The sequence below is a fragment of the Lathyrus oleraceus genome, chromosome 1 (assembly GCF_024323335.1).
Source record: "Lathyrus oleraceus cultivar Zhongwan6 chromosome 1, CAAS_Psat_ZW6_1.0, whole genome shotgun sequence".
Taxonomy (NCBI): Eukaryota; Viridiplantae; Streptophyta; class Magnoliopsida; order Fabales; family Fabaceae; genus Lathyrus; species Lathyrus oleraceus.
Window position 1 is genome coordinate 208,923,842 of NC_066579.1, and position 14,313 is coordinate 208,938,154.

General features: G+C 36.5%; 1 protein-coding gene across 1 annotated transcript; it reads right to left on the reverse strand.

Annotated features, from left to right (window-relative positions):
• Window positions 1-11,967: 11,967 nt before the first annotated feature.
• LOC127100275 (zinc finger BED domain-containing protein RICESLEEPER 2-like) lies at window positions 11,968-14,110 on the reverse strand. The gene is made up of 3 exons (XM_051037433.1): window positions 12,729-14,110; window positions 12,109-12,536; window positions 11,968-12,029 (listed from the first exon to the last, which is right to left on the reverse strand). The coding sequence occupies exons 1-3, from the start codon at window positions 14,108-14,110 to the stop codon at window positions 11,968-11,970; spliced, it is 1,872 nt and encodes a 623-aa protein (XP_050893390.1).
• Between the last annotated feature and the right edge of the window lie 203 nt (window positions 14,111-14,313).

The following is a 14,313-nucleotide window of genomic DNA, read 5'->3' on the forward strand; positions in this document are numbered from 1 at the left end:
TCAACGGATAACAGTTCTCAATATCGTGCCCAGGTGCACCCTGGTGAAAAGCACAGCGAAGCTCGGGTTTATACCACCAAGGAAGTGGTTCTGGGATCTGTGACGAATTCCTCGATTGAATCAAATTTTTGAGGACTAATGATGGATACAGTTCTGCGTATGTCATAGGAATTGGGTCAAAAGAGACCTTTTTCCTCTCAAAATTTTGTTGTTGGTGATGATTGTTGGTATTGTTGTTATTGTTGTAGGTGTTTGTTCCTTGTTGCGGTTGTTGTTGTTTACGTTGATTTTGATACTGTTGTTGTTGTTGTTGTTGAATTGGTATTGTTTGCTGATTAGAGAATACTGGAATGACGGAAGATACTTGATGATGATGGTGTTGACGGGGTGGTGGATTTCTTCTCACTTGAGGCCTCCTCTGCCTCCCACTATAAATCGTGTTGGTCTCATTATCCTTCCTCTTACTGAAACTACTCCCATACTTCTTGCTAGTTGACGCCTCTTCTTTTGACAATCGTCCTTCACGGACCCCCTCTTCAAGTCTCATCCCCATATTTACCATTTCGGTAAAATCACTAGGGGCACTGACGATCATGTGTTCATAGTAAAATGAACTCAGGGTTTTCAGAAAGATTTTTGTCATCTCTTTCTCCTCCAAAGGAGAAGTGATCTGGGCAGCCAATTCTCTCCAACGCTGGGCATACTCCTTGAGTGTCTCCTTATCTTTCTAAGACATGGACCTCAGTTGGTCCCTATCTGGCGCCATATCCACGTTGTACTTGTACTGTTTCACGAAAGCCTAACCTAGGTCATTGAAAGTGCGGATGCTTGCACTATCTAACCCCATGTACCAACGGAGTGCAACACCTGTCAGGCTATCCTGGAAATAGTGAATCAACAATTGGTCATTATCTGTTTGGGTTGACATCTTGCGGGCATACATCACAAGATGGCTAAGTGGACAAGAATTCCCGTTGTACTTCTCAAAGTCAGGCACTTTGAATTTCACTGGGATTTTCACATTGGGCACTAAGCACAGTTCAACAGCACTCTTCCCAAACAGATCTTTGCTTCTCAGCATTTTCAATTCCTTGCGCAACTCAAGAAATTGGTCCTTCATCTCATCCACCTTCTTATAGACGTCCGGGCCCTCAGATGGCTCAAAATGATAGATGAGGTCCTCTACGCGAGGTAAGGTGTGCACAATTGGAGGTGGCACAGACAGGACCGGGCTAGATGCCGGCATGGAAGCAAAAGTGGGAGCGAAACCTTCTGGCATAAAATTGGGTGGCATTCCCCATGGGAATCCAGCAGGCAAGTTCGGAGCAAAGTGGGCGGTGGCAGCAGACACAGTGGAGGTAACCACTTCAGAAATAACTGTCCTCGCGGGAGGAGTTGCAGGTGTTAGAGAAGCTTGACTTTAGGAAGCAAGAACTGACTCCATCATGGCAGTCAGTCGGGCAATCTCTTCTTTCAGATCTCTGTTCTCTTGCTCAAGGTGCTCTATGATTCTCTGGTGATTAGCTCTGGTGTTGTACCGGTGAGTCAGCTTGGCTAAAGCACAGAAGAACACCAATCAGACACCTGGCAAAAACCTGCTTATGCAAATGATGCATGAAATGCAATGCTTGATTACTTTTATTTTCAAGGAACTTACTATATCATTTGCAAATATATATATATATATATATATATATATATATATATATATATATATATATATATATATATATATATATATATATATATATATATATATATATATATATATATATATATATATATATATATATATTAAATGGCAATTGCAATAATTTGATATGACAAAAAATCTGTTTTTATTTATATAAATTGGAAGGATTACACTGAGTACAATTTCAGAAACCAAAATAAAAGATATAAGAGAAAAGGAGACTAGTCATCCTAAGGATCCTTAACAATAATGTCAGAAGATCTGGCTGAAGGCGCGTACTTCCTTCGAATGCGATGAATCTCGGTCTCAAAAGAAGCCTTCATCTGAGTCTTCTCGAGGACAAGCTGGTTAATAATCTTCTTCCAAGCAACGGAAGGCTAAGGCATGCTAGAAGATGAAACCTCTGGCTCTCTCTGTCTTTTCGTCACTCGGTCTTCAAGTAGCTCGATCAGTGCATCTTTGTCCTTAGACTCTAACCACAACTCTTCATGCTTCTTGCTCAAAGCATGGAAACGTTCTTCCCACATATCCTTCTCTTGCTTCATCTTGAGAGCGCGTCTTCCAACTCCTCTACATCTTGTTTAGGGAGAGTTAATGGCTTAACCACAACAATGGACATAGGTCTTTCACAAGGATAAGGCATCTTCAAATCCAAAGCTCTCTTCTTCACCCAAAGAGTGTAAGCTTCCAAAGCTACACAATTGCATGGACCAAACTCGGATTTTTCTTTCCTATGCACATTATTCCAAGCATGCACAATCTTCTGCTTCAAATGTTGGGGATCTTTACCCTCTTGATAGAAAAGACCTTCTAAGAAAGTGTTATTAGGCTTGTCTTTCAAGGGGAACCCAAGTTGACGACGAGCCAAAGCAGGGTTGTAGCTAATTCCTCCTTGTGTATCAATGAGGGGCACATTAGAGAATTCACCACAACTATCAATAATCTCCAAACTGCTTAAAGACGGATCATACCAAACTATATCATCATTAGTGAGAGACATAAGTCTTTGAGACCACCTTAGACATTGTTTGTTCTCCACAAAATCAGGCGTCTGAGGCAAGTGCGAAATAAACCACTTGTACAGAAGAGGAATGCAACAGACAATAGTTCCACCACCCTTAGAATTCCTTAAATGCAAAGAGAAATACATATCACCCAACAAAGTAGGCATAGGATTCCCAATCAAGAAAAGTCTAATGGCGTTAACATCAACAAAACCATCAATGTTAGGGAACAAAGCTAAACCATCGATGAGCAACACAAAGATAACTTCAAAGGCATCCACACTACCAGCTTGAGCAAAAGTAGTAGCTTCCTTGATGAGGAAAACATATGGCAACCCGAATAACCCTCCTTTCTTCACCCAATTAGCCTCTATCTCAGACTTCTTTAAGTGAAGAGCTTCAACAATAATGCTAGACCGGGGCATCTCCTCCAATCCACTAAAGGGCACACTACTATAAACATGTATCCCCAGAAGATGAGAATACTCCTCCAAGGTAGGCACAAGCTGAAAATCTGGGAAAGTGAAACAATGGTAGAGAGGATCATAGAACTGCACCAATACACTCAACAATCCTTCAACTATATCAGCAGACAAGATGGACAAAAGCTTCCCATGAAGTTGTTTGAAGTCCAAGGGATCTAATACAAAAGATGCTAGCTTCCTTAACTCTTTCAAGTCGGGACATCTGAAACTGCACTTCTTAGTGTTCCTTTGTCCACAATCCATGGTATGAAAATATTTGCAAATGATACCTTAGTTCCTTGAAATTTTTGTGTGATGAATGTTATGATGCGCATGAATGCATGAATGCAACAATCACAAGTAAGGGATCACACACAAGGAAAACAAAGGTCAAGGGATGAATCAAGTCATTGTCAAGATCAATCATCCATTTTGATGGATTATGGTTTGCACCTTATCAACACCCAAGTTCCATTGATATTGACAAGACTTAACTGGATCAACCAAGAATCAAGGGCTTGTTGCAAGCCACAAGCCTGGAGTCTGGGTAAGAACCATCCCAAAGGAGTGAACTAAGGATAAAACCTGTAGATCATGTTCTAAAAAGTTCCTAGAGTCTTAATTCCATCTATCAGATATTACAGGTTAAGATGACTGGCTCATCGACCCATAATATTCTTAAGAGAAACTCGTCTGAGTGTAGTATCCCGTAACAACTCTTATCAAGTCTACACTTGAACAGTTTCCACACTACATCCTAAATAGGCCAAGATGGGTTTGGTGTTCTAAAGGTCCTTAGCTTCTCAGACCCAATTAGAAATAGTAATGCCTAACCACAAATACTTGTGTGACATTTCCAAATCCAAAGGAGTCTCCACTGAGAGGATGGGTCCCAAGCCAACTTGTTAAGGACTACTCCACACAAGTCGAACATGACTATACCATCCTCCTATCTTAATTGCACTCGCGTTCGGGTTAGAACTTATCTCACCACTCAGAGATCACCAAGCACAACATGCAGATTATATCACACATACATATACACAAACATCACATATATACAAATATATTCACACACAAAATTAGGCTAAACCCACTGGAGAATACTCCCCAACAGAGTTGCCACTTAATTTCTATAGCGGGAAATTCATGATCAGTAAGCTATTGACAAGCTAAAGATCAATTAACAAGAGTCGCCACCGCGCTTTTATTATTTCCAAGGGAAAAGGGAAAAGTATGAACAAAACCCAATAAGTAAGAAGTTCTCAAATAAAAACTAATAAAAGTCAGAGATCACATGTAAGGGGGTTGGTTACATAGAGGGAAGGTGTTAACACCCAAAGTGTCCTAGGTACTCCTAGGGAGACCTTTTTAGTATGCATATGTATTTTTGTATAAAGTGATGTTTAAAAAACAAATAGAATGGGGGGATGAGAAAAGAATTCATTAATTATATTTTGTGTTTGACAAGACCTTTGGTCTTGTGCCTACGTACCAACATAAAAATGAGGGGTCAAAACCTCGTAGTTCGTGCTATAAATTTCAAAGTGAGTATGTTGGTTTTAACAAAAATTAAGCTTTGAAAGGAACAAAGGCCTAAAATGGTTTGAATGAGTTAGTTCTTTTTGGATTTTTGAAAGTTTAGGTCAAGTATAGTTAAGTTTATTCACAAGTTTGATTTAAGAAAATAAGTTTGAAAATGCAATGGCGTAAGGCCAAGGTTTCTATCTCTTTTGAAAGTGGTTAAAGCTTAGAACAAAAGGAGTTCACACAAAGAAGGTTTTAAAAATGGAGGGAGAGATTTTGCAATTAAAGAAATGGGGAGAATATGAAGAGACTACCCTATACATAAAATTTAAAAGTTTAAAGTTGAAAAGATCTGACCAAATGGGAGCAATCCAATAGACAAGTATGTCAATAGAAACCCAGACCTCCCTTGGAATTTTTAGAATCAAGCAACACACAAATGCATATTTATATCAATCTTGAAGAGCAAAGGCATCAAATAAAGATGACCTCATCCAAGCTTATCCACTTCATAATCTTCTTCAAAATAGCCCATGCAACAGATGAATTCCACAAGTCACAGGTTCAACATAAGAGCTTAATAATGATCAATGTTGTAGATGAACTGGAGAGATCTTGAATGATGTATCAGATGAATTCAAATTGCCAGCACTTGGTTCTTCAACAAATTGGCATTGGCCAAGCCCATTAGCAAAGGAGATTGCCTAGATTCTAAGTCCAATTGGTCCAAACATCAAACCAACAGTCCACTCAAAAGTCTTTTAGGATTTTTGTTGTTATTATGTACATTAATGGTCAAAGACCAATTAAACAAGCAAAGTATATACAAACAAAATATATCACACAATATGGTCCAAATGGACAAAGTGAAAATTACATTAACATAAACAATTAGAATGATATGTATAATGACAAATGATATAAGGTACTTAAAGTAAATTGCATTAAGGTAAAGACTTGAAATTAAGAGTTAATGGTTAGTAAGTTAGAAGTTAGTTTTGTTTTGCTTTTTGATTTCAAGACATTCTTTGGAGAACACTCAACCCACTTGCCACAAGCATGGATCCTTGAACCAAAACATCTTCCAAAGGAAGGAAAAAAGGCCAAGTTTCCACACAATACCATGGAAGAGGGGAGACTCAAAATCTCACTAACTAGAATGCTTATGCCTTTTATGTCACAAATTTAGTGCTATGTTAAGCAATCGTAATTGGACTTATGTAGAAGTCATAACTATTTGAGGTCGGGCAATAAACTTTTGGTGTTAATGCATGTTGGTGACATAGTATTATAAACTATGCTCATTAAACATACCACACACAAAAATATGCAAAAGGTGTGGCCTAATCTCATCCATACTCATGTTAATCTTTCAATCAACTAGCATTAGGACTTTGAGATGTCATTGGCCAATTGGAAATGAATGGATGAAGAAGGGGAATTAGATGAAGAGGGGAAGGGATGCATGAGATCACAAATTGGTCAAATGAGGACTTTTACGAAATTAATATTATTCATTCATTTTGTTAGATGGAATGTACATTCCATCAATCCCCTAAATCCAATAATATTAACTTGACAAAGTCAAATCAACCTTGACCAAGGCCCAACAACAAATAAGAAACTCAATTAAGTCAATACAAATGGTCAACACAATTAAAATGGCATTTATTCAATTAAAAACAATAAAATAATGCATTAAATTCAAATATGTTTTGTCCAAATCCTAAAATCTCATCAAAACACCAAATAAATGGCCATAAGATTTATCATAGGTCAAACAAGGTCAAAGGACCTTGGAGAAAATTTTTCATAATTTTTGAACATTTAAAAATATTTTTAAACAATTAAAAACAAATGCAAAATCAATTAATTCATGAAAATATTAATAATGATCCAAAAAATATTTTGGTGAAAGTCCCATATTTTTTGGATCAATATTAAATTTATTATGAATTATTGAAGAAAATGGAATTAAAATAAAATTCAGAAAATCCAAAAATAAGTGGACCATCAGATCTCCCTCATTAATTGAGGTGGCAGATCTGATGATCCAAAACACGCGTTCCACATATGTCCAAGTTAACAGCGCTGCATACATGGTATTCACAAGGAACGATCAAGATTAAAACGTGGAAGATGGATCCCATGGTCCAGACTCAAGACACATCATCACCGGAGCCAGAGCTCCGGTTGTCTTCTCCGGTGAGCTTCACCGGACTGGTCAACATGAACCATCACCAAAAAAGAAAACAGGGACATGATCTTAAAGAAAAAACATCACTGAGCACAAATATCACCTCCAATTCATCCAATTCCAACTATATTGAGAGATATGTGGAATTGGAAAATGAGGTTCATGATCTGAGTTGCTTCGATTTGGCCTCAAAGCAACTCAATCTTCTTGCCTACATTGGTAGGACTTCAAACAACTCAAGAATCAATGGAATTGAGCAACAATTTAGGAGAATCGAAGAGTTTAAAATTTCTGCAAATCACCTTCAATGGAGGTCTGAACTTGCTAGATCTTGATCTGAATCGTGCTTGGCTTCACTTCACTTGCTTGCAGGAAAGGAATGGAAAGGTTTAGAAGCAATGGACTCCTGGAGAATTGAATTCCAAAACAGTGGAAATTCAAGCTCAAATTCAAATGAATTTATCAGAGTTATCCTATTAGAGTGAATGGTTTTCAATGGGGATTCAAAGCTGGTGCAATGTGTGTGTGGTTTCTGAGCAAATGCAGTTATATATATATAGCCAAATCCACGTGATATTTGCACACTCTTTTCAACCTTCCAAATTTGGCAAATGATGAAAGCATGGTGCATGGACGCACATAGGCCCATGAAATGATAGGTTGAAGTCCAAAATGAATGATCAGATGCATTGAAGCAAGCTTGGAATGCAAGACAATTGAACATTGATGCTTGAAGTTGGATCCATACCAAATGATATCAGCCTGTTTAAGCCATGCGCATCCTATGTATTTCAAGTCCAAAATGAATGAATTTGAGCTCTTTGAAAAGGTGAGATAAAGAGGAACAAGTTTGATGTTGAACACTTTTTAATTTGGAGCTTGGAACTTGGAGAAATTTGAGGTGGAAGTTTGGAAAAATTTGACATATCAAATTTTTTCTAAGTGTCAAGCCACATGTCTCAATATTCCACCTTGCTTAACTTTTTATAGGAGCTTCAAATGAGAAAAGTGTCTTCATAAAAGTTGTAGATCTCTCAAAGACCTTTAAAATGGTCACAAATTTCATGTCATTTGAATTAGAAAAGATCGAGTTATGCATTTTTGAAGTTTGGAAAAATCACATGATCAATGGTATAGGTCAAAAGTGACCTATAATGTAGCCTCATATCACATGCTTAAAAAAGTTGAGTTAGCTCCCACTCCAAACATCAAATTTGACGTATACACGTTGAATTTCATTGTGAAACTTGGAAATCTTCCATCTCATAAAATTGAGCAAGTTATGGCCTTGGGAAGTTGACTTTCAAATTAGGGTTTAGACAAAATGACCTATAATGTTTCAATATAGAAAATGATTTTCCAAGCAAAACTATCTCTAGGTCTCAACATGAAAGTTATTTGTAATGTCATTTAGAGTAAGTTTGATGTTTGAATCATTTTCATATGATGAAAATTGTAGGAGATAGGGTCTAGGGAGATCCAGTTTTGATCAGATGAATTCATCTGGCCAACCATCATCACCCAACTTGCTAAATTCCAATTCTCTTGACTTTCTTGGCTCATGGTAAATCATATATGCATAATATGATGAAATTTGAAGTGTCCCTTTAGAAATTTGATCAATTGGTGAGATAGCTTGTTGGAGAAGTTACTCAAGATACCCAGTCAAACTAGGGTTTCCAAGGCAAATCACCCTCAAACTCTTGAAGCAAACTTGATCAATATAACATGTAGAGGTAATTGGGACTCCTATATGATGTTCATAACCATTCTTGCATCAATTCTTGGTTGTGCTATTTATTCATGAGGATGTCAAACCCTAGATGTGATCAATGAATCAATGGGATCATGCCCTTCCTACAAAAAGAGTTAGATAGATGCAAAGACATATTTTGGTATTTTAGTTAGTAAAAGATAATATACAAGTATGATATAATCACAAAGTGCTTGGTGATCTCTCCCAAAATAAACCCAATGAAATGGAGTAAGGAGAATGCCAAGACATGATCCCAATGCTTATGCTTATGATGGAAATGCATGAGGGATCTTAGGGTCAAAATTGGGGTCTTACAAATGTAATGAGATGCGACATCATAGATTCAAAGTTTTGGCACATTCGGGATAATCCGTATATTTTGCTTGATGTAGGTTCAAAGGTTTGACGTATACATGAGAAATAAGGTGTGTAGGGTCTTGGTTTCCTATAAAAACCCAATATCCCCCTCATATGTGTGAACTAGTCTTTAAAGGTAACCCTAAAAAGACCCCTAGAGCCATGGATCTAAATTGAGATACCATTTCCTGGGATGAATGACTCCTCGGACAATGATACTTCCAAAAGGATCTACTTTAGGTGTGATGTCTCGTGTCAACCATGATCGAGGACTAACTCCAAGTACGTCAACATGACTCTAGTCACAATATTATCCTGTGTTCATGCTCAAGCTCGGGTGTAGAGCTTCTCTCATGTAACATCATCCCAACCCAATAACAACAAGTATACAAATATCCAGAATATGGGGAACATGAATATTTAAAGCAATAAAAGAAAGCAATAAATAACATGAAGATGAAGCAAGTAAAACAATAAAGATAAACACCCAAGAAAACAAACAAAACTAGGCTAGACTCCTACTTGCAAAACCAAGGACTCCCCAACAGAATCGCCAACTGAAGTTACACGGAAAATACCCGAGCGCATCACATGCTTGAAGATACAACAAAGTCGCCACCAAACTTTATTTATTCCCAAAGGAAAGGGAAAACATCAATAAAACCCATGGGAATGAGAAATTGGTAAGGAAGTCGATTATGCAAGGGGAAGGTATGAGGATCCCTCATATCCGTTGTACTCAACGAAAACCATTTTGATTGTTCTTTACTCAAATGAGTGTTACTATCTATAGATTACTCGTAATGATCTCAACAAAGGGAAAAAAGAATGGAATAAACAAAGTGCTCGGAGAGGATTGGGGCCCTCGCGTCTACGTATCCTTACAGTGCAATACGGAAATCAAAGCTCTGTAGTTCATGGAACTAAGACAAGCAAAGAAAGGAAGACTTAATAGAATTAGTGTTTAAAACTGACAAGAGATATGACTGGTGTTTGAATCAAAGATAAAAGGGTAGTAATATGAAGTTGGTTGAAGTGACAGAGTGGAGTAAACTGGTATTCAATTTATGGAAGTGATGTTTGAACCGGATAAATGGTGCTTGAATGAAATAACGAGCTTGAAGTGTAATGGAAAATTGGTTGATGTCGTGTTTGAATCGAATAGTAAATGGGTATGGTGTTTGAACCAAAGGATATGATAAAAGTGGTGTTTAAACCGAATGGTTGGTATTTGAACCGGCAAAGTGGTGTTTGAACCAAAAGGGAATGATAATGGTGTTTAAACCAGGTAGTGGTGTTTAAACCAAAAGGTCGGTGTTTAAACCAGAAAAGAGGTTTATGCCAATGCAATGGTAATGGTGCTCAACCAAAGCAAAGGTAATGGCATTTTAAATCAAAGCAATGATGTTTAAATTGATGCAATGGTGTTTAAACTGAAAAGATGGGGGTAAAAGTGGTAAGGTATGGTGTTTAAACCAATGGGTTGAATGAATAGAGTGTTTAAACTAGATGGTAGGTTGGAGTAGGGGTGTTCGTGGTTCATGAATTGAATTGAACCGAACCATATTAATGGTTCAATGCAGTTTTTAAAAACCACTTTAGCAAAAAGTGGTTAATCTGTTTAATCAATTCAATTCGGTTTAAAACCAATTCAGAACCGGTTCATAATTTTAAACCAGTTTAAAACCAATTTTTTAAAAAATTGAATTAATTTTTTCACCAAATTCCAAACTGGTTTTTTTATATATTTAAAAAAACTGTTTTTTTTTGTTTTTATAATAAAATTGAATTCAAATCTGGATTTTTTAAAAACTGTTTCTTTTTTGTTTTTAAAAAAATTGAATTCATATTCATCACAGCGAATGCCACAGCCGACAACTTTTTCTACTATGCACTTATATCATATCAGAAAATTTGACTTCACATTTAAAAACACTACATAAACTTGTGATTACAAAAAGAATCAAAAATAAAAAGGTGTTATTGTGTCAGTTTTAGTATATACTCTGCATTGATCTTGATATATTTAGAATTTTTCAATTAGAATTGACTTTGAATCTTGATAAATTATTTTACCTTAAACTTCAACTCAATAAAAAATATTTTTTGTATTGGTAATGAATTTGGCAAAATTACAGTGTGCCAAGTAATTTTGACAAAAGCTACCCTATAAAATTTATTAAAAAAAAACCTCTGTAATTTTGCCAAATTCACCCACAAACATAAACTTAGTTTTTGGAGTAGTAATGAGGATTACGCCAAATTCACCCACAAACATAAACTTAGTTTTTGGAGTAGTAACGAGGATTAGATATTCATGTGAAAAAAATGTAATTCATCAATAATAACATAGTTTAAAAGAGAAAAATATCTAGCATCTCAACAAGAAACTACATTAATTTGCTAAATCTCAGTGACTGTCTTTAAATACTGTTTCATAAAACTCATGTAATACTATTGATCTTTATCAACCGAGGGTTCTCTTGGAAATAACAAAACTGCACCAAACCAATTTAACCAAGGAAGTTCATGATCACCAAATGAAGCACCAAATTGCAGAGAACAAAATCAGCAAAAGCACGCTCGGGCGCAAGATCCTGCAGAAGAATGAAGGACTAGATTATTAAAAGAATATATCAAGTGAAAAAAATCATATGAAGATAGCACAACACTTCTTCATTTCCTTTTGTTCTTGCTTTTTTTTTGTCTAGTTAAAGATGCAGGGATCTAGAATCTAGCTTCTCTAAAGTGAGTCAAGTGAAAGAGCAATGGTTGTTATTTAAAAAAAAACATATGATTTGTTATGATATACTCACATTATCCGCTTTTAATTTGTTAATAATCAATGGTTGATAATGCACACTTTACACTTTAAAGTGAGTTATCCACTTCAGAGGAGATGGATCCATGGATGTAAGTGTAAAATTGGTTGGGGAGACTAGGAAACTAATGGTCAGTATATCTTACCCTCAATCATCAACAACTGACACAAAGGATGAGCAACTTCCGGCATCTGGCGCAGAATATAGTTCTGCAAAAGAAAGAATGAAAATTTAACATGTAACAATAAAGTAATAAGACACTAGTTTTTATATCTTTTAACATCTTACCATCCTCAATTCGATCAATATTATCGAGATCCTCACTACTAAGAAAAGATGGAACTACTCCTTTGAGCCAATCTTCAGTACACATAAGTGCTTCCACACTAGCCGATGTTAAAGAACTACGATATGCATCAAGGATTCTTCCTCCGGTACTGAAAGTTGATTCAGAGGCTACACTGGATATCGGTATGGCTAAAACCTCTCTTGCAATGCTTGCAAGTATTGGATATCGGCTTGAATTCACCTTCCACCACTCTAGCACATCAAAATTTGGAGGACGGTTTTCTACTTCTTCTTGAATATACTTCTGTAATTCTGTCTCTAATGTGTTGCACTCATCTGATTGGTAGAATTCAGCATAATGGTACGGATCATTAACTGCATTAAAACCACCTGATAGATTAACTGAACTACCTAGACGAGACACTGCCCTACTAGAGTATTAATCAAAAATAGACTTCAAATATGAACCCAACTTGGTTTTCAAATATTATGCATCACTAGTATCATAAATCCTAGCTGCCATCCATACCACAAGCTTAAATTTACATCTAGGGTCTAATACCATTGCAATCAATAACAACATGTTAAGGTGGTCAGGTTTTCCCCAAAATTTATTGTACTTTGCCTTCATCTTTATAGCCATTGACCTTACCTTTTGATCTTCCGAATTACACATGTTCAGAATGCTTCTTCCAACACCAAAAACCTCAAGCATATACATGTTGCTTGTCACATAAGAAGATCCTGAAATACGCTCTGTAGCTTCATGAAATATCTGTAGAAATGGAAGGATTAACTCAACATGCTCCCAATCTTTCGGTCTAGGCACTCCTTTGTCCTTACTCATTTCATTAAAATATTTCCGATCTCTGAATTCTAACTCTGTAAAGGTCTTATTATGTTTTAATGCACCCTTTAACATTAGATATGTTGAGTTCCACCGAGTCTCACAATCTCTCCCAACATAACCTTTATATCCAATTGTTTCATGATCAATACATTTCTTAAATCTCTGAAACCTCGAAGGAGTACGCCTCACATAGCTCACCGCTGCACGAATTCTTACAATAGAATCATCAACTTCTTTCATCCCATCCTTTACAATAAGGTTTAATATGTGGGCACAACAACGTGTATGAAGATATTCTCCATTCAAAACTATGCCATTCTGAGAGTGAAGCCATCTTTTGAGATGTTGAATTCCAACGTCATTTGAAGATGCATTGTCCACGGTAACACTAAGCACACGATTTAGTTCCCAACCATTTAAGCACTTCTTAACTGTTTTGGCCATAATCTCTCCTGTGTAGTATGTGACTTGAGTAAAATTCAAAATATTTTTTTGTAGCTTCCAATTGTTATCAATGTAATGCCCTGTGAGACACATGTAATTAGAGTCTTGGGTAGATGTCCATGTATTTGTAGTGATACAAACTCGGCGACAATTTTGTGACAAAATAGTCTTCATCTTTGCTTTCTCCATGTCCCAATTCTTCAAAATATCACGTGCTAGTGTATTGCGTGATGGGAACTTAAATTTTGGTTGTAAGCCATAAATGAACCTATGTAAATATGGATGCTCTACCTTTTGAAACGGAAGTTCCATGGCTACAAACATTTTTGTCAAGTCCATTTGGCTAACTTCTTGGTCAAATTTGGGAGCCGAAGGAGATGAATTAACAATCGCTTCCCTATTTTCCATTGAGCTTGAAGATGGTTCATGCATCGTCACATTCACCGCATTATCTAGATTATCACTACATCTTCTCAAATGAGCTAGCATAGCGCTTGTTCCACCATTATACTTGATTAAGGAGCCACAATGCTTGCATTTTGCTGACTTTGACATTTCTGTGTTCGACGACATCGGTGTAAAATGATTCCATGATTCTGACCGATTTTTACGCTTTTGAGGCAACAAACCAGCATTATTAGAAACTGGAGGTGTAGAACCAATATGTTCTTCTGTCTCAAAGTCCATAACACTGTCATGACCATCCATATCGAAGTTACTAGAATTTTGCTGAAAAGTTTTAAGCATCCGTCCGATCTATAAGGAGAAGCTAGCTGCAAAAGTCATAAGATAAATTGTTATTCACTTATATTCTTACAATAATCTTCTTTTGTTATGTAAATTAGAAGCAATTTCCAGCATGGTTTTTTCCAACAATAAGTATTTTACTTTAAAAAGCTATATTAGGCCTC